Genomic DNA, 21673 nt, shown 5'->3' with positions numbered 1-21673 from the left:
ATATTCTCATGTGCGAAATGCACATTTTTGCAAAGGCATGCATCAGTGTGTGTACGAAAATGTGCATTTATGGAAAATGTGCATTTCACACATACACGAATATGTGCATTCGCAAAAATGCGCATTTTGCACATACGCGAATATGCGCATTTGCAAAACTGCGCATTTTCACATGTGAGCAAATATGCTCCTTTTTGCAATCACCATTTTATTTCTCAAAACGACCATGAAGCTCGACAAGGCCGCCCGGGTGAGTGCAGGCCATTCGCCGAGCACAGGCAGGGGGCAAGCAGCGGTTCAGCGAGTGGGGCTCGGGGGTGTGGGCAGGAGCAGCTCCCATGCCATCCCTACTCCTAAGACTTAGTTACTGGCAGTAAGAGCTTTAAGCTAAACTGTGCTGGTGCTTTTGGGATTTGGACCCCACCCCTTTTTCCACTGGCCCTGCCCATAACTGGTGTCCAGACCCTGGGAGCTTCTCTGAAAGGAAGTTCAGCCTTTGGGTTGAAAGTGGTTCAACACCCCTGATGTATATTATCTAAACACCCCTAAGTATGATGGGCAGCATTTGTGTGTGTGTGAAGGGGATGTTTGTGTATTTCAGGCTTCAGAGGGCAGTGCTATGGTGTAATGTTCTGCACATGGAGGCACATCGCAATCTCTTCATGGCCAGCACCACCACCTGGCATGCTTAGGCAGCTACCAGGACCCCAATAGGGCTCCACAGCTAATGCCTGCCATAGGCACTTTAAAGATCAGGCTCCAGGTGACCACCATCTTTTTTCTGTTTGGCAATGCCCCAGAAATTGAGTTGATGTCCCGGGCACTGTGGTGAAAAAAACATGGCCACCACCACAAAAACATGGCCGGGGTGTGGGAAGTCAACTGTAGTTGGGGCTGTTCGCATGACACAACAGTCCACCATGGGTTATTTAACCCACGGTGAGGCTGCAGTGTGTGCAGGGCATGTGCAGCTGCCATTTTCTGTATGCAAGCTACGCTTGAGGGTTGTCATGTCATACGAACCTGGCAAGCATGGCCAAATCCATGGTCCATTTTAGGGATGTTCAAGGGTTGCAATAGGACACCTGCAGGCACCATGGCTCATCACACATTAAATAACCCATGAGGAGCCACAGCGTGATGTCTGAACCAGGTCAATGTGTATGTAGTTTAAAATGGAAGAGCGATAACGATATAGTGCAAAAGACCCCAGCCTGTAAGCACTCTCGATGTGACATTGGAACACCCATGTGTTGGAATGCAGGTCGTAGCCAAATTCCTGTGAAGTGGCACTTCTGCCCCACCCCACCCCATGCTATTTTTCTCCTGGTGAGGGTACTTGCAGTCTCAGAGTTCTTCCAGGAGAAAAACAGCTGGGAGGAGGCAGCCCAATCCACGTTCTAACACACAGGTTATGCTACTATCACATCGGTTAGCCACCCTCCTGGCTGAAAATCAGGCTTTAAAATATTTGTGAGATTTTTGATTCTGCATGTACTTGAGGGCTCCATAGACATCTAATTGCCTGAATAAACTGACATTCAGCTTCCAGTGTCCTGATTGTAATACACACTGAAGTGGCCAGCAGAAGTTGTTTTCTAATGAACTGGGGAACAGAGCACTTCACCAATAGCATGCTATATATCTGCTTCTTATTGACTGGTGCAGGTCTTATGCCTTCCAGAGAATTGTGCAATAATTAATCAGTTGGGAAATGGAAGCAAGGTTTATAGTGTGATCATCCATGTTTTCCACTTATATTAGCCCTGTACACATCAGGAGGCTGCAACAGTCCGAACAGCGTGAGATTCAGGGTCTTTTTGCCCACACAGTCTTTTGCACAGCAATAAGCATGGTGCTGTTTCTGGCTCCCCTAAAGGCCCAACATGGAATGACCCTGCCATTTGACTAGCCAGTCAACTCACCAGAGTGGCTCGTCACAGAGTGAGAGGCTACCCTCTCCCCAATCCTGAATCCTGTGCCAGAGGAATCAGTGCAGGGGTCAGATGGTAACCAGCTCTTATTTGGGTCACAAGCCCAGCCAAAATTCATGGCCCTTGGGAACATCATTCAATCTGATTGATCCTAGCTCACCAGGACATGGAAGCACAGGTCTTCATACAGCTCTGTGCAGCATTAGAACAAGATTACCTTCCCGATGCTTCGTGACGATCCAAAATCACATGTATGCCTCAGGTTTAAGGCACTGCAGAGAGGGTGTGGGCAATGAAGAAAAGCATCATCCCCAGACCTGTGCCACACTGCTCCCTTTTCTATCTCATTTTTCCACCTGAAGGGAATGAGAGAATTCACATGATCAGCATCAGATGATACTTATTTCCTTAAAACTTTGATCACATATTTTTTTTCGTATCATATTGAGTCTGCATGTGTGTGCATCCGGTGAGGCACTAAGGTTGCTCACACAACACGACAACCCAGAGTATGGGTTGTCATTGAATCATGGGTTGTTGTTGAATCGTGGGATGTTGCATGAATCCGGCCATGCTAACAAACCATGGTTTGTTAACCATGAAGATCCCACAAAGAGAACCCATTGTTTGTTGTTGGGTTGTGAACTCGGGGTTGTTTGTGGTTAACAAACCATGGTTTCTTAGCACAGCTGGGTTCACACAACACAACAACCCACAATTCAGCAACAACTCATAAGCCATACTCTAGATTGCCATGTTGTATGAACCCAGTCACTTAAAATGGAAATCCCAGTAGTTTCTCTATTCTAGTATTTGTACATCACCAGGAAATGCTGTCTTTCTGCTCTTTCAACATAACTTCCACTAAGCCAGGGATGGCCAGCTGGCAACCTATAGACCACATCCTAGCCCAGTCAGAGTCTCCGTAGCCAAGCTAGGTGATGTCATCACCAGAGGGCCTGGGAGCACTCCAGCCCTGAGCGGACTGGTTGCAAAGAGTTTGGCTCATGAGGCTGAAAACATTGCCCGCTCTAATTGATGCATTTGAGTATATTAATTGGACTGCAGATAATGAGAAATAAGCACACATCTTGTCTATTTATGAATGGACAGGATTCAGTTGGTACCTTTTCCTTGGTCATGAAAGATGTCTCACCTTCTGTTTCCCTTGGTGTCAATAGGATTTTTGCAAGGACTGTTGCAGAAAAATGGGATCAGGCTTTTTCTGTAGTTAAATACTCGTTTGCCCCTTGTGTCATTACAGACATGAGATGAATCAACATTTCCATGTCCTGAATGTTTCTAGAATAAGATCTTATCTAGTAAACTGACAGTGCTCTTAATCTTTGGATCCTTGTATTCATAAATAGCCCCTTCATGGATCACTGCCTTGTTGTGGCGAAGGGGCTTGCGTAACTCAGTGAAGCCATAAGCTATGCCGTGCAGGGCCACCCAAGATGGACAGGTCATGGCGGAGAGTTCTGACAAAATGTGGTCCACTGGAGAAGGAAATGGCAACCCACTCCAGTATTCTTGCCAAGAAAACCCCATGGAACGTATCACAAGGCTAAAAGATATGACGCCGGAAGATGAGCCCCTCAGGTCGGAAGGTGTCCAATATGCTACTGGGGAAGAGCAGAGGGTATTTCCAAGTAGTGCCAGAAAGAGTGAAGCGGCTGGGCCAAAGCCGAAAGGACACTCAGCTGTGGATGTGTCTGGTGGTGAAAAGAAAATCCGATGCGGTAAAGAACAATATTGTTTAGGAACCTGGAATGTCAGATCAATGAATCAAGGTAAGCTGGAGGTGGTCAAACATGAGATGGCAAGATTGAACATCGACATCTTGGGAATCAGCGAACTAAAATGGACAGGCATGGGCGAATTTAATTCGGGTGACCATCATATCTACTATTGTGGGCAAGAATCCCTGAGAAGAAATGGAGTAGCACTCATAGTCAACAAAAGGGTGGGAAAAGCAGTACTGGGGTACAATCTTAAAAATGATAGAATGATCTCAGTACGAATCCAAGGCAAACCATTCAACATCACAGTAATTCAAGTCTATGCCCCAACCACTGAGGCTGAAGAAGATGAGGTTGATCGGTTCTATGAAGACCTACAACACCTTCTAGAACTAACACCAAAAAAAGATGTCCTCTTCATCATAGGGGATTGGAATGCTAAAGCAGGAAGTCAAGAAATCACTGGGATAACAGGCAGGCATGGCCTTGGTGTACAAAATGAAGCAGGACAAAAGCTAATAGAGTTTTGCCAAGAGAACATGCTGATCATAGCAAACACTCTTTTCCAACAGCACAAGAGGCGACTCTACACATGGACGTCACCAGATGGTCAATATCGAAATCAGATTGATTATGTCCTTTGCAGCCAAAGATGGAGAAGCTCCATACAGTCAGTAAAAACAAGACCTGGAGCTGACTGTGGCTCAGATCATGAGCTGCTTCTTGCAAAATTCCGGCTTAAATTGAAGAACGTTGGGAAAACCACTAAACCGTTCAGGTATGACCTAAATCATATCCCTGATGAATATACAGTGGAGGTGAAGAATAGATTTCAGGGATTAGACCTGATAGACAGAGTGCCTGAGGAACTATGGACGGAGGTCCGTAACATTGTTCAGGAGGCAGCAATGAAATCCATCCCAAAGAAAAAGAAATGCAAGAAAGCCAAGTGGCTGTCTGATGAGGCTTTACAAGTAGCTGAGGAAAGAAGGGAAGCAAAAAGCAAGGGAGAAAGGGGAAGATATACCCAACTGAATGCAGAGTTCCAGAGAATAGCAAGGAGAGACAAGAAGGCCTTCTTAAATGAACAATGCAAAGAAATCGAGGAAAACAACAGAATGGGAAAGACTAGAGATCTCTTCAAGAAAATTGGAGATCTCAAGGGAACGTTTTGTGCAAAGACGGGCATGATAAAGGACAAAGAAGGCAGGGACCTAACACAAGCAGATGAGATTAAGAAGAGGTGGCAAGAATACACAGAAGAACTATACAGGAAAGATCTGAATGTCCCTGATAGCCATGATAGTGCGGTCACTGAACTTGAGCCGGACATCCTGGAGAGTGAAGTCAAGTGGGCCTTAGGAAGCATTAGTAACAACAAAGCTAGCGGAGATGACAGTATTCCAGCCGAGCTATTTAAAATCCTAAAAGATGATGCTGTTGTGCTGCATTCAATATGCCAACAAATCTGGAACACTCAACAGTGGCCACAAGACTGGAAAAGGTCAGTTTACATTCCAATTCCAAAGAAGGGCAACGCCAAAGAGTGTTCAAACTACCGCACAATTGCGCTCATTTCACATGCCAGCAAGGTGATGCTCAAAATCCTACAAGCTAGGCTTCAGCAATATGCGAACCGAGAACTACCGGAAGTACAAGCTGGGTTTAGAAGAGGCAGAGGAACTAGAGATCAAATCGCCAACATTCGCTGCATCATGGAGAAAGCAAGAGAATTCCAGAAAAACGTCTATTTCTGCTTCATTGACTACGCTAAAGCCTTTGATTGTGTGGATCACAACAAACTGTGGCAAATTCTTAAAGTGATGGGAGTACCAGACCACCTTACCTGTCTCCTGAGAAACCTGTACGAGGGTCAAGAAGCAACAGTAAGAACCGGACATGGAACAACCAATTGGTTCAAAATTGGGAAAAGAGTACGACAAGGCTGCATATTGTCACCCTGCTTATTTAACTTATATGCAGAGTACATCATGAGAAATGCCGGGTTGGATGAATCTGATGTCGGAATTGAGATTGCTGGGAGAATTATCAACAACCTCCGATATGCAGACGATACCACCCTAATGGCAGAAAGCGAAGAGGATCTAAAGAGCCTCTTGTTGAGGGTGAAAGAGGAGAGTGCAAAAGCTGGTTTGAAACTCAACATTAAAAAAACTAAGATCATGGCATCTGGCCCCATCACTTCCTGGCATATAGAAGGGGAAGAAATGGAAGCAGTGACAGATTTTACTTTCTTGGGCTCCAAGATCACCGCAGACGGTGACTGTAGCCATGAAATTAAAAGACGCTTGCTCCTTGGGAGGAAAGCTATGGCCAACCTAGACGGCATAGTAAGAAGCAGAGACATCACCTTGCCGACAAAGGTCCGTCTAATCAAAGCTATGGTTTTCCCAGTAGTAATGTATGGCTGTGAGAGCTGGACTATAAGGAAGGCTGAGCGCCGAAGAATGGATGTTTTTGAACTGTGGTGCTGGAGAAGACTCTTACGGGTCCCCTGGACTGCAAGGAGGTCAAATCAGTCCATCCTAAAGGAAATCAACCCTGAGTGCTCATTGGAAGGACAGATAATGAAGCTGAAGCTCCAATATTTTGGCCACCTAATGCGAAAAGAAAACTCCCTGGAAAAGACCCTGATGCTGGGAAAGACTGAAGGCAAAAGGAGAAGGGGACGGCAGAGGATGAGATGGCTAGATAGCATCACGGATGCCATGAATATGAACTTGAGCACGCTCCGGGAGAGAGCGCAGGACAGGAAGGTCTGGCGTGCTATGGTCCATGGGGTCACGAAGAGTCGGACACGACTGAACGACTGAACAACAACAACAATTCATAAATAGGCAGCCAGGAGGCAATCATAATAGCTAGGCACGGATTTGAAATATAAAAAAGGAAGAGGAGATTTTATTGAGATCATTGCACTTTACTTACAGATGGGACCACGTCATACTATGTAAAGCAGGGGTGGGCAACTTGTAGGCCAAAACATCTGGAGGGGCACAACTCCCGTGAGCCCACGCCATTGTCTGCTCGCTAGACCTGATGGGAGCTGTAGTCCAAAACATCTGGGCCCCATCTACATGAGCCTTTTACTCTGGGGCAGCTGTGAGTCAAAGTCCCTCAGGATAGATGATTCAGTCGCCACTTCACAGCCATCCGTGGTTTTCTCCCAGAACTGCAGATTTCCGAGGTGGCATTTTGCTGCGATTTGGGGGGTTTGCTGCAGGTTTCCCTGCAGTTGTGGGCCGTCTGTCCCTTCCCCAAACTGACTTCACATTTTGAGGTGGGTGTGTTGTAGGCGTACATAGTGCTTGCATCGCTCTGTGACGCCCCTTTATCCCCTGATCCTTCGCAGCTGCGCAGTTACAGAGGCACAGAGGGGCATTTTCAGTTATCTAATCACACTTTCACACATTTTTGCAGCTTCATATCTTTGCAATGGTCGCTTTTGGACTCAGTGCCCAAGGGTCAGGGGGGTCTTGGGGGAGGTCGCTCCAGCAACCTTTTCAGAGCAATGGGTAGGCACGTATCACTCACATCTGTAAGTGTGAACCATTGCGAGAGTCTTGGGCTGGGGAACTGACAAACAGATGGCGCGGAAATGAAGGAGCACAGAACAACCAATTTTTAACTAACGAGGGAGGGAAAGACACAACAGAACCCCTAAAATACAAAACAGCCAATGAAGTGGTTTACCCTCATGCTCACGGGACTGCACAGCTGTTTAAGTATAATGGCAAAAAAAGAGGACACTGTGAGTCTATTACGGAAGTCTGCGGTAAATTGCGAGTGTATCGCAGGGGATGCTAGTTCGAAGCCGCATTGCTGCGTAGTTGCGACAGGGTGGGGGGTGAAAGTGGTGCCATGTAGATGGGGCCCTGGGGAGCACCAGGTTGGGGGAAGGCAGGTGTAGACGGTGCTGAACTAGACAGACCAGTGGTCTGACGCGGTGTAAGGCAGCTTCCTGTCTTCTTAAATCTTCACCGGTGTGATCTGATTTTGCTCAGCAGTCAAAGGGGCACCCTGTACATGGTGAACAACTCACAGTTCAGGTAAACAGCCGTGCCACTGACTTACACTGATGTGATGGCATATGTCAGTATGGATACCTAAGAATTCTTTAATAACTCTGAATCAGACAGTGGGACAGAGACGGCCCGAGACATTTGGTTCCCTTTGGCAAAAAATTCAAATGGTGCTCTTTCTTATAGTAATAAAAATATAATAATAAATGAGATAATAAATGGTCTGCTGCCCCTTAAAGATACCCCCAAATCCTGCCAACTGATGTGAGCCAACTCACCCTGCGTAACGGTAGGGCTGACCCTGTAATGGAACTGGAATGTTGGCTACTACAACTTGAAGATGGAGCACAGTGGAAACAGGGAAAGGAAGGGACAGATGAGGTGCACACTCAGTTTCTCTGCAGCTCAACACTCTAAGGCTGCATCCCTATGTGCACTTACTTCAAAGTCCCACTAGATTCATGGGTTTTACTTCCAAGTAGGGCAAAGCCACACAGAAAGTTTAAAGTTCCAAATAGTTGACTTCAGTCTAATAAAGATTGTCTTTTTTAAAGCAGAAGAGTCCAACATCAATGTTTTTAATGTATTTAGTCAAATTAAGAGGAATATGAAATCAAAGTCAGTAAGACAGATTAATAAGTGTTAGCAGTCCCAAGCTTAAAGCAGGTTTCATCTACTAGGAAACATAAACTTTCCAAAGTTTCAGTTCTTAAAAGGGAAGCCAAGTTTAATAATTAGCCTAAGAAGTTTCAGTAAATGTCTAATTACATTTTTTTTGCAGTTCTAGGTAATTTCACATTATTCAAAGAATTCATGTTTGAGAACAGCTCGGCTGCTATTCCCATTCCTTTGCGAAATGGTATCTGTATTCTCCATCAAGTCTCACAATCCTATTTGTGTTTTCAAGAGCACAGCAGTTTCCCAGCTGCCAAATGAGAATAATGGAGTGTACATCTGAATGCACAGCCCTACGTGCCATTGTGGTGACGCAGAGGCTTGTAGGATTCAGCTGAGGTTTCATCATGCTAGAAGTGCAATAGTAAAACAGGTGCCAAGCATCCTTTTTTTAAATCCTTGGCCCTGATGTAAAAAGTATTAGGGCTTATACCATTCCAGTCAATGAAGGTATTCTCACTGATTTGAGTGACAGCAGGACTGGCTCTTTACAATCTCTACGATCAGATTTTTTAAAAAAATCAGTGGCCTGGTTCACACATGCATGTTCAATACTTGATTCCTTTTCATTTGATTACTGTACACTTGATTACTAGCAGCTGAAAGTGGGAATAGTCTCATTGAAAAGCAGTGTGTCTACAGACATACAAAGCATAGATCATGGTGTTAAATCTATGGTGGCTCCCAGGGGAGGCTGGTGGATCCAATTTTGGTAGGGTAGCAATTCCATACTGGGTTTTAGTTATAACCAGCCAGAAGTCCAAAAAAAAAGCTATCCAAGGTGCTGAACCTTGTCCCCAAAATGGGTGGCTTTAAAAAAAAAACCAGAATGGACTATCCACCCCACCAAAATTGGATTCACCAGCCTCCTATGGTGTCACCTTTGTACACACAAATGCCAGGTGAGGACCTTATTTTCCCAGGCATTTTAGTCTTTCAGTTTCTGTTTTAAATCATTGTATTGCTGCTAGGTTTTATTTTGGCTTTTACTTCTATTTTAGACTGCAGTTTTAAACATTTATACTGCACATTATGTTGTATTTTAGCTTCAGCTATTGGGCAGTATATTTATTTACTATATTTTTATAAGGCATGATTTCATGTTACCATCATCAAGTAATGAACATGCATATATGAACCAGTCTAGTGGCTGCCCACTGCTTCCAGTCTGATCAATGACTGATGTTCATAGTTGTCCTGGACTGACTGCAGCAGACTGTGAGCACAGGGCTACCCAAGGCAACAAAGCCAGCAAATGTTGAAGCACACAGGTTTCAATTCAACAGGGTTCCAGCTAGGCAGGAGCGGTCAAGATAGCAGGCAAAGGTCAATACACAGGCAGTCAGATACATTACACAGCCCAAAAGCAGAGCCTAGCACAGAGCATCAATCGCAGGACAAGCATCAGGGGACAAAGTAGAAGGAGCTGGAAGAACAATGTTGTTTCCAATACCAGCCAAGTACGCTGAAGGCTTTTAACACTAAAGCCTGCTGCCCCACCCAAGGCTCAGCTGCAGTACATTGGAGTACATTAGACTCACTGGTCAGAGTCCTACTCATGAGGAGTCACTTTCTCCTGAGGAGTCCTTCTTTGCAGGTGAGCACTCCTTCCCACAGGAGCCCTACTGGCCTGCTGCTTGAGGCGACAACGCTCCTGGGGGCCGGGGGTTGCTCAGCCTCTGCCTCACAGTCCCCTCCCCCTGACAAGGACGCACCTGCAGCCATCTCCTCCGAGGGCCCAGGCTCCTCCCCATCTGGTGACAGTGACTGATCTGGGGTGCCCGCAGTTTCTGGGAGGTCCAGCTCTTCCTCTGAGGAGGATTCCTCCAGTGGGGGCATGACAATGGTGGTCAGCCTTGATTACAACCAAACTATGGGTGTGGTGTCTAAAAAGTATGCCAGTCTCTCCTTTTTTAAAAAAAATCAAATGGTATTGGAAGCACATACATAGAATCATAGAATACTACATAATACTACTATCATTTAAGTTTTCCAAAATACTAGAATTCAGATAGTGATCAAGTTGTAGATGGTGGTCATTTTGATGTAGAATTAAAATATCAGAGGCAATATTAATAATATTTGGTCAGTAAATAACAGATGGCACCTTGAAAGATATGTCACAGAAATCTAATCAGTAAAGTATTTGTCCAAAGGGGGTAGTTCCATCTTGGGAACCCCGAAGGGCAGGATTGGAACCACCGAAGGGCCAGATGTCCCCCTTGGGCCTCTGGTTGTCCTCCAAAACTGCAGGATGTGCAAATGTGGACTTTGTTTTAAATTAGCTCCTGGCCCAAATGGAAAACCTATATTGGCTAAAATGGTCATAGAATCATAGAATAGTGGGGTTGGAAGGGGCCTACAAGGCCATCGAGTCCAACCCCCTGCTCAATGCAGGAATCCAGGTCAGAGCATCCCTGACAGATGGCTGTCCAGACTCGTCTTGAATGCCTCCAGTGTGGGAGAGCCCACTACCACCCTAGGTAATTGGTTCCATTGTTGTTTTGTCGTAGAAGAAAAGGTCCTTCTGTTCCTTTTCCAAATTCTCTCCTGCATTAACCAAATTTGTACCTGACACGCACAAAATTGGAGAGCGGCTCAAATACACATTTTTAGGTGTCAGGCATGAAAATGCCTATACTCTGTTGCTGCCCCTCAGTGAATCGAACCCAAATATATAATACTGAAGGAAAATATAAAATCTCTTTCCCAAGTATGTTGGTTTTACACATTGTTTTTAAAAGTATTTTGTGGACACATGCCAGTCCAAGTTATCTCATGGCTTACTCGTGCTTTTCTTTTAAGCAACATGAAAAGGAAAGTGCTGATTGAAGAAAGGTGATGGAACAGTAGCAAGATATTTGCTCTTCTCCCAATATTTGGAGAGAACAAGAGCTTAATTCTTAAAATCAGTTAATCCTGGCATAAAGGCTGTCAGTGATTCTGAAGATGCAAACATTTGCACATATAAATTGTCTTTGAGCCGGTAGTGCATACTTCTGCACACTCTGTACACAGAAACAAAAGATTCTGGATACAGACACACCTTTCTTTATTCTTTGTGTCTGTCTGTCTGTCTGTCTGTCTGTCTGTCTCTCTCTCTCTCTCTCTCTCTCTCTTGTTCTCTTTGCAAGTGGCATTTTAAGAAGGGAGAAGAATCTACCTCTATAAGGCTATGATTTAGGGAAGAAAAAGCCATGAAAACCAGAAGATTTGAGTGGTTATAGTCATCAAAGAATCTCATCAGGTTTTCAGTGCACTGGAGTGCATTGCTCAAAGGACATAATGGAATTCTGCTCTGCTCTGCTCTGAATGTATGATGAATTCCTTCCCTCTTGGTTGAATGCCTGGCTCTTGAATAGTCCCATGCACCACCAGGTCCTGACAGTGCAGCCATTTTGGCTGTTGGATAGTGGCTTTTATTTTGTTTGTTAAACATGGTGACAGTGTTCTGTTAATGCAAACTGCTTTGTCAACTCTACATGTATGTTGTCCCAGGTACTGTCAAACTGCACTCAAATGTTCGTTTCCTATGTTCTTGCACTCCCTTGATTTTCCAAATCTTCCAAAGGTCAGGGCCAGCTGAACTGCACACACAACCTTGGGGTGGTAACATTCATTAGTGCCACTGAGAAAAATCATCCTCCGCAACCTTGCCAAAAAAACCAAACAAACCCCCAAACCAAAACAAACATGGGGCAACCCACAATGGCTTGGGCCAGACCTGCCAAAGAGATGTCTTTATCCGACTGACTCTGAGCAGGAAAAGCTGAGTCTTTTACAACTAATGAAAGTTGATGTGTCGGTTTCTTTGTTTTGTGTCTTTCTCCTGTGATACAGGGCCAAGCATACCTACCATAAAACTTTGCTGGAGCAGGTTCAAGAGTTGGAAGCTAAATCCAAAGAGCTGAGAAAATCTATGCTGCGTGATAGTAATGGAAAGAGGTGGGGGCAATTCCATCTGGAAGCATGCCAGATCAGTATTTTTCTCTCTATTCCCCCATCATTATTTTTTTCTCCATGCATTGCAACCTGATGGGACCTTCCAGACCCCTCATCAACTTTATCCATTTACTTGCTTTATTTTTATTTCATTTTTTTAAAGCTTCCATCATTCACTGCTCCCTCCATCATGTTGGTAAACAAAGCCAAAGCCAAGGCTCTGGATAGTGTTTTTTTGCATGACGGCATGTAAAGTTTTTATTGGGCAGTGGGGCCGATCCAAGGTCTTGTTTCAGGCAGCTTCTTTTTTTAAAAAAAATGTTGGCTTACCTGCTCTCATTGATTGATGGTGCCTCCGAACAAAAAAAGTTTCAAGACCTCGTACAAAAAAAATATGGATCGAAAAAAGCAGCTGATTATGTCTACCCAAAACATTTTGCTCCCAAGCTTCCATTTAACAAACTTGAGTTGTGCAAGAGGTCTGTGTTCATTTCTGCGGGGAGGGTGTCAGAGAATTTCTCCGTGGGTTAGGCTCAGGTTCAGTAATAGCATTTGCACTGTGATTCGTAGCCAGATAACCTGGTGGCCTCTAACCATTCTAAAAGGATCTGCTTTTATTTAATGAGACAACAAAAATCTGATCTGCTGTGCATAATATTATTGTTTTATGCTGCTGTTTGTTGTTTTTATTGTATATTTATACGTGAGTTGAACACAACGTGCCTGCCCTGTCTGAGTGAAGCCACGGACCCTGGCACCCTTAGGCACAGCACCTGCCGTGTTGCACCCCTATAGCCCCATGTGGGAGTGGTCTGTCCACTGCATTCTCCTGAGTGGGGGCTGCCCCACAGCAAGGGGCAGGAGGCAGGTGGAGGCTGGTGGCTCCGATGTCAGTGGGGCTGTGAATCTGCTCAGGGTTTCAGTCAGAACCAGGCAGAACTCTAAAGGGGTGATCCAAGGTGCTGAACCCTATCCCCAAAATGGATTCAGCACCTTGGATGGCTCCTTTAGAATTCTGGCTTGTTCTGACTGAAACCCAGAGCAGATCCATAGCCCCACTGCATTGGAACCACCAGCCTCCACTGCATCCCTCAGCCTACTGATCTCCCCTGACTTCAAACTGTATCAAGTGTAGAGATGGGAGAATGAACAGTGTTTGGGCGTGTCAGCGGTCTCTGTTTTCCACCTCAATGCTTGTCTCACCTCGCTCTCACTCCTAAACACAAGTACCTTTTTTCCCAAACAGGAAAAGTGTACATTTTCAGTCACGAAAAATGTGTACTTTTCCAAGCACGCACCCCAAATGCGTACTTTCCCCCATAGGCTAAAGTGTGAAAATGCAGTTTGGGGGTGGGGGAATATGCATTTATGGAAGTGTGCACTTGCACAAGTACACACTTTCCAAAGCAAATGCACCCTTGGGAAACTGCAAACAATTCCCAGGAATTACACTCCTGCTTGTGTTTACAGGCAGGTTTATGAACAGGATATGTTCACATGATTTGCAAACAGAACAAAACTCTTGTACATCCCTAACTGACTGCAAAGCTGTGTGATGGTTAGATGTTGAAGTTGTTACTGCAGGCTTCCACTACATGGACACATTAAAATTAATTAAATTTCATTAATGCTTTTAAAAACAAAATAACCCTGAGAAGCAGACCCCTGAATGCTAAGTTTCAGGTGTCTAGGTTTCACGGTCTTCATTCTATGGTGCTGATGGACAGACAGGCACAAGTCCTCTTTTATTATTTAGATAGATAGATAGATAGATAGATAGATAGATAGATAGATAGATGATGGATGGATGATCCCATAACCTGCTTGTCAAACTTTGCTCAGATTCAAACAAAAGAGGCTTGTTATGCAAGGTGCTGCTGTTCAAGAAACGCAAGTTCAAAGCTCCCTTGGTTGCACAGAAGTATTCATTCAGTTTTTTGGATCCAGACCATTTTTTGTACATTACAAAATCCAGTATTCACCCCTCCCCCACCACACACACACACACACACACACACACACACACCAGTGGTATCAACCATTCCCACAACCCCACTGGGCAACGTAACTTCTCACAGATGCAACGTTTGCATACTGCCACACAATTTCTCTGTGCCCTCAAGATTTGTGGGGGATGGTGGCTGTGGGGGATGGGGATTGTAGTCCAATACATCAGGAGGGTACCAGGTTGCAGAAGGTTGGGGTAGTGCAGTGGCTACTTCCACTGTGAGTGGAACGCTTGGCCAGCCAACAGAGGCTGAGTTTCACCTTGCAGCTTGTTACACTTCCAGCTTCAAGCGGTATAATTACCAGCATTCTCATTTGGACGATAACGTCTGTGCTTCTCCGTTGTGGCTAGACCGTACGGAACCCACTGCTATGATCGAACTCTTTATTGTACAGGAGGGTATGTGCTGCGTGGGACTTTTGTCTGATGTGAAAGACACGAAAGAGAATCCTAGGGAGGCTTCCCACCCCCGCCCCTCCTTCAGACAGTTTCATTTAGTCCTTTTTAGAATGCAATTGTGCTTCAGCAAATGGGAAAGCACTGCAAGTTCAAAACAGGTTTTATAACTAACACTTGTGTCCTTCAAACAATATGGCACCGTGTGACCTGTGCAGGAGCAGCTTCACAATAATTAAGCAGGGTTTGAACAAACCTTCTCAACTACCAACCTGAGTGCAATGGGGCTTCAGAGAAAGATCCCATTCCGCCAGGGCAGGGTCAACCTTTCAGTCTTCCGTGTCTGTTCTGAAGTAAACTAATTGCCATATTGTCCCTGCTGCTGAAGCGAGTGGAGGAGTAAACCTGTAACTTCATTGCCTTAAATAGTGACTATCAAGTGAAGTCACAGGTAGCCATGCAGCAATCTTAGTGCTGCTGTTGATACTGAAAACTAAAAGGTTCAAAGACCTTCTGGTTTGTATTTTAGCTGATTTGTGTGACGTCACTCAGTTGCATATATCTCTTACAATGTCTGTTCACCCCTACGCAATCGTTTCTGAAATCCATGGAAAAGAATGGATTGCTCCCGCATTTCCCTCTCTCAAGCCCTGGTTGTGTTACTGGTTGTTGTGCAACTTCTTACTGTGGTTTATTTGTACGGTACTCATGACATTGCCTTATTTATTTATTTGCTTGCTCACTTTCACCACAGCATTCATTATATGTTTTTGTGATTATTATGGGTTGTATCCCATGTTAGTCCTACTTAGAGTACACCCATTGAAATGAATGGGATTTAAGTTAGACTAGCATTGGATGCAATCCATTGGAAACAACCCTGTAAGACAGCAGTGGGCAACTCCAGAGGGTCCAGGGGCCAATTTCCACACACGCCAGAACCCACTGTGGGCTGTACACACACATCCTCCCCCCCCCCGATAAAACTGGTGCCAGAAAAATGCTGCTGAATTTTGGTCGCAAGAAAAAAGCATTTGCCCTTTAAAACAAGGCACATGGGGAGCACGCAACTTGTTTTAATGCAAAATTCCTCTCCCAGGAGCATCTTTTAAAACAAGATGCGTGCTCCTGATTTTAAAGGGAAAATGTGGCTTTTTTCTTGCCATCCTCGAGATTCAACAGCAGTTCAACAGTGGCAATTTGGAGGCAGCTGGCACAAAAAAGAACAGGGGCGCATGCTGCCCATGCGTTGCCTGCCTCCACTGCAAGATCACTTATTCTGTGTTCATTCTGTTCTGAACTCTTACAGCCAGATACCATAATGCCGCCAGAAACAGGATTCCATATCTGCAAATGCAGTTGTGTGTGTGTGTGTGCTTGCTTCCAGTCCTCAATCCACCTCCTGGTCCTATGCAGGGAGCCCTTTTTTAAAAAGTGGAAGCCCTTCTAATCAGCTGTTGAGTGGGATCAAGATGGTGGGGAGGTGTGAGATTCATTCCCATCCCATCCCCCTAATCCAAAAGATCTCAGTTCTTTAAAAACAGCTTTGCATGTACAGCTCCGGCTGTTCCACATGTGCCTTTTTTGGATCCTAGCCTTTGTTTATAAAGCCGTCTTGATCATTGTCACCTGAAAGACTGTGCATGTGTTTAACTCAGTGTGTGTACCTTGCCTCTCCCTCTCCCTCTCCCTCTCCCTCTGTGTGAGAGAAAGAGACAGTGATCAGCTTGCCCCAGTCACATTGACTTACCATTTTTGCATTCTGCAAATCCAATTGCCATGCTATGATTTATTCCTAGAGTGCATGTTTTCCTAGCCATTTATTTCATTACATTCTCTTTCCAAGCTCTTTCATCTGTGTTCCTTTTCTTTATAGGCTTTCTTCATTCTCAGAATGCTTGCAAGCAGACAGTATAAGGAATCCGTGCCAGCCCCTTGGCCCATTCCCCTTCCCCCACCCCTCGAGGATTCCCCCTCCTCCCTTCCTCCACGGCACATTTGTTTTTCCTCCTTCCTAATTGCACCCAGGTTTTCTGGGTGGTCCATCTGCGAACTAGATAATGGTGGAGTGTCTCGGCCTGCCTGAAGTTGATGTGTCATGCTTATGATGAGGCCTCTCGAGTGCCTTCTGAGAACTGTTCTGTCTTTTATCGCCTTGTTTGTGTCCTGGCCCTTTCACACCTGCTTGAAAACATGTGCTTGTCTTTTTAGAAGGGAGGTGATTGGAAAAAGCAGTGCACTGGGAATTTCCTGATGGTGCAATCTGTGTTATTTGGATACCCTTTTTAAAAAATCATGATATATGATACTTTGATTCTACCAACTCTCCTCAATTGGGAGCCCTCTGCTGATAATTATGCTTTTTCTGTTTAGCATGAAATTGTCCAGGGAGAGATGTGTGTAACCTAGGGTAGTCAATTATGAATTTACAAGGAAAAGAGGGAATGTGTCACCAAAATAGAAGACAAAAGAGAATACAGATTTGCATAAACTTTGCATGTGCTAATTTATGTGTAGAGATGTATATTTAGAAATAATGACTATAATTTGAATGGAAATCCAATACATCCCACCATAGTGGGGAAGATTGTGGTCTGGTGACTTGTGTGCAGGACCAGTCTGCTGTCCAGGTGCGAACTGCTGATGGGCGACTTCAAGGCCCCTGTTCTCCCTTCTTAGGGCTCTTGATCTTGAAACCAGACTTGGACTGGACAGCCCTTCAGAGAGAGGATTGTCTGCTGCCAGCTCTCCAAAATAGAGGACTGTCCTCTGTAAAGTGGGGCATATGACTTGTAAAGTAGTGTAATCACGGCTGACTAGTTTCAAATGTGTTATGAACAGGTATATGCAGTTATAATCAGGCAGCTCCATCCTTCTCCAAATTTCTTCTGTGTAAATGTTAGCAGTTCTTGGAAGGATTCTTGCTAGCATCCCCCACTAAGAGTTTGCTTTGTTCAGGCAGTTCTGGGAGATCAGCGGCCTGTCATCAGGATCCCCTGTAGTATACTACTGGGTCTTTTTCTTGGTGGGGGCAGGGGAGGCAGTCTCTTTCACAGGAGACTGCCACAAGATACTTATCATCCCATTCAAGATCAGAGGAAGATGTGTAGAATTAATTGCATTTGTGGTGCCACAACCACATACAGATGAATAGGATCCTGGATCTCTGTGTGAGAAACAATACGGCTTATAGAAAAAGCAAGTCCCAAAGCCTGCAAAGGAATGCCACTGGAATTACGAAGAACTGGTGCAAATGGCCTTGCAGCTTGATTGCCTAGGTTCATTCCTGAGACATGCTTATATTGGCTTCTTTCTCATAGCTGTATGCTGATGTCACCAACCCATGCTGTGCATATTTTTTAATGCTGATGGGTTTTATGCAGCATCCAGGCCTGTGTGGGCTGGCTCACAAACATGCATGGCACTTAAGCTGTACAAGCAAGTGGAGTGCAGAAGTAAGACTGAGGCTCATGCCCCCTGCCCCCCTGGAGTGTAGAACAGAGGTGGGCAACTTGTGGCCCTCCAGATGTTTTTGCCTGCAACTCCCATCAGCCCTAGCCAGCATAGCCTATGGTGTGGGGCATTGTAGCCCCAAACATATAGAGGGCCATAAGTTGTCCATCCCTGGTGTAGAACCCTTTAATGTGGGCCAAGCTGAATGTGTAATTGCCTACACATGTAGGGTTAAGTTACGTGATCCTTCCACCTTGTTTCCATTATGGGCAGATCAAGGCCTATTTGCAGCAGGCCCCGTGAGACTGGAAGTCACTCCTGCAGCTCTCCACTTCTGCTTCCTACACAGGGCATACCCTTAATGCAGACTTCCCCAGCCTGGTACCCTCCAGATGTTGTGGACTTCATCTCCCATCAGCCACAGCCAGCATGGCCAAAGGTCAGGAATGCTGGGAGTTTTAGTCCAAAACATCTAAAGGACTCCAGACTGGGGAAGGCTGCTCTAATGGAACATGATGCAACAGCTTTGCTGAAGCTAAGCTGGTCTGGAACTGGTGAAGATCTGGATGGGAGACCACTGGGGAAAGCCATATGCCACGATGGAGGAAAGATGGGATATAAATGTTCCAAACAAATAAATGCTGGGGCTGTGGGGGGAATTGGCCCTAAAAGTATCAATAATTAGCCCCTTTGTATGTGTGCCTCTTCTATGATAGAGAGCATTATTTGGAGAGAGAAAAGCCCCCGAATGCACATGTGAAGTTACTCTTGGTTTTGTTTGCCTCCTCCAACTAAAACTATCTTCAGCTTCATAGTCAAAAGGCGCTGGCATTTTATCCAGCTCTTTGATTTTCATCAGGTGCAACAAACCTGATCTTTCTTCATTCACGGTTTAAAACAAGCAACCCTCTCAGTCTCCACAGTGTCTCTGACCAACATGGAGCAGTGTTGTGGCAGGGATTCTTTTTCATCTAAGTGCTTCACTTTGCGGCCAGTTACTTTGTGGCTTCAGTAAAAGGAGCTGCGTGACCAGCCTTGTAAGCTCTCTTATTTATCTTCTCTTCACTTTTTTAATTGGTGCATGAATACAGATGCCTATCTGGTCACTCAAATAGCAGCGTGTTGCCCCCTCCCTGCACATCTACCCTTCAGCAAGAAGCCTTGCTGACATACATAAGTGCTCTAGAAGATTCTTTTAGGAGGCCCCCAAAGACACACAAGGAGAGAATTTAAGGTGCACCTGTATCACATCCTTCCTTGGGAGGCCATGTGTCCACTTTTAAACTATGGAATTCGCTACCACAGGAAGTAGTGATGGCCACCAGTTTGGATGGCTTTAAAAGGGGGTTGAACAAATTCCTGGAGGAAAAGGCTATCATTGGCTACTAGTCTTGATGGCTAAGTGCTACCTCCAGTACCAAAGCCTATGTACACCAGTTGTCGGGGAACATGGGTGGGAGGGTGCTGTTGCGGTCAGGCCCTGCTTGTGGTTTCCTGGTGGACAGCTGGTTGGCCACTGTGTGAACAGAATGCTTGACTAGGTGGACCCCTGGTCTGATCCAGCAGGGCTCTTCTTATGTTCTTATGACAGTATTCTATTTGAAGGCATCTTCTACTTGAAAGGCTGTCCTGTCCAATTCTGGTTCAAAGATAAAGAACCATAAGAACTGTTGCCCATCAACAGTTAACACCTGAACAACAAACTGAACAGGCAGGCACACAGGTCAACTGGTTACAGTTGTCTATGCTATGGTGAGATATACTGTATTTCTATTTAAACTATGATTTTTTTAAAAAAAATTGCAGGTAGAAATACTGATGGCCACCAGTTTGGATGGCTTTAAAAGGGGGTTAGACAAATTCCCGGAGGAAAAGGCTATCAATGGCTGCTGGCCCTGATGGCTCTATGCTACCTCCTGTGTCAGCGGCAGTATGTCTATGTGCACCAATTGCTGGGGAACATGGGCGGGAAGGTGCTGTTGCACTCAGGCCCTCCTTGTAGTTAACTTGTGGGCAGCTGGTTGGCCACCGTGTGAACAGGGTGCTGGAATGGGTGGACCCTTGGTCTGATCCAACAGGGCTTTTCTTATGTTCTTATGTATTAAATGTGCGGTTTGACCAGGAGTTAGCACATATCTCAGCCTACTCAGGTGGATACATTACCTTCTGGTAGCAATGCAAAGTAGACTTCCGGGAGACTTCCACATGTTCCACCTTCCACGCAGAGAAATGGCACAAAACCACAGCCACACACAGTGGGACTGAGCCACAACAGGCAAGTATCGGAGGGGAAGCCAGACCCATTACAGGCCCCTTAAGATACACTCAGTATACCTCAAGAGGAAGTTTGTAGCCCACATGGTCAGTCTGAACATGAAGCTGCATGCAGTGCGTCTCCGGAACTTGGCCAATTTAAACACACCAGTCTTGTCTTTATGTTGCAGTGAAATCACACCCTGAACCTGGCAGGACAAAGAGGTCTCTGGTGAAGGCCATATAGAAATTTTAAGGCAGGGATGAAGAACTTAATTTCCAGGGACCCATTCTGGCCCTCCTGCAGTTCCAGTCTGGCCTCCAGGTTTTCCCAAATGGCCACGCCACTTTTCCATGACCACCAGTCATTTGGCAGTTTCCCAGCTCTTGTGCAGTTTTCCCCCCATTCTAAAAGGTTGAAATGCCTCTCCTAAAGCTTAGCTCCTGGCAGCAGGGCCAGCCCAAGGCATTCTGCTGCCTGAGATGAAAAACAAGATGGCGCCCCCTCCCTTTCCATGTACAAAGTTGACTGGACTGGCAGAGAAATCTGTCTTCAGCACTGATGATGAGACACCATCCTCCACTGCAGCTGAAGGCAGCAGGCTAAGTGAGGGGGGCACAGAGCAGGCCATATGTCACATAGGTCTTTCCTCCAGCACCTTACTGCCACCATCCAGCAAATGCCACCTGAGGCAACTGCTTCACTCTGCAGGGCCAGCCCTGACTGGCAGTAAGAAGGTTAAACTAAAATATGCTGGGGGTGTGTGTTAGTTTTGGCCCCTGCCCTTTCTGCCGTCAGCTCCATCTACCACTGGAATGCAGCCCCTGAGAGCATCTCTGAAATGGAATAAGGTCTTGGGCTGAAAGAGGTTCTGCACCCCTGTTCTAAGGTCATGCCTTAACAGTTTTAACCTTGGGGACTAGGCACACTTCCAGTTATTACAGTTGAAAACAGGATGCTTCAGCCACACCAGGGGCATCACTACACCAACCTAAAATCCTGCCTTTAAAATGAGGCTTTCTGCTTCCATTTTAAATGCAGGATCACAACAACTCCCTCTTTCACCTGCTCCCCTTCCACCCTCATCTGAGTCTTCCATTATCTTTCATTGATCTCGCTCCTCTTCTTCTTGCCGCTTTTCCTCTTTTCACGGAGGAAACTCATGTGGAACACAACAGAGTAATTTGACAGCTCATTATCTGCGATCTATTTAAAAACAAAACAAA

The 21673-nt window shown here is 45.4% G+C and overlaps 1 protein-coding gene across 1 annotated transcript in view; it reads left to right on the top strand.

The window, feature by feature from the left end:
* The window catches only part of ATP8A2 (ATPase phospholipid transporting 8A2), a 519580-nt gene that overhangs the window by 476006 nt on the left and 21901 nt on the right, over positions 1 to 21673 (top strand). The window contains exon 36 of the mRNA XM_084845428.1: positions 12235 to 12339. Coding sequence (XP_084701554.1) covers positions 12235 to 12339 — 105 coding nt within the window. The remainder of the gene's footprint in view (positions 1 to 12234; positions 12340 to 21673) is intronic.

The sequence above is a fragment of the Heloderma suspectum genome, chromosome 3, assembly GCF_057233095.1.
Source record: "Heloderma suspectum isolate Gila_16-S chromosome 3, 16-S_ref, whole genome shotgun sequence".
Taxonomy (NCBI): domain Eukaryota; kingdom Metazoa; phylum Chordata; class Lepidosauria; order Squamata; family Helodermatidae; genus Heloderma; species Heloderma suspectum.
This window is presented reverse-complemented; position numbering and strand designations above follow the sequence as displayed.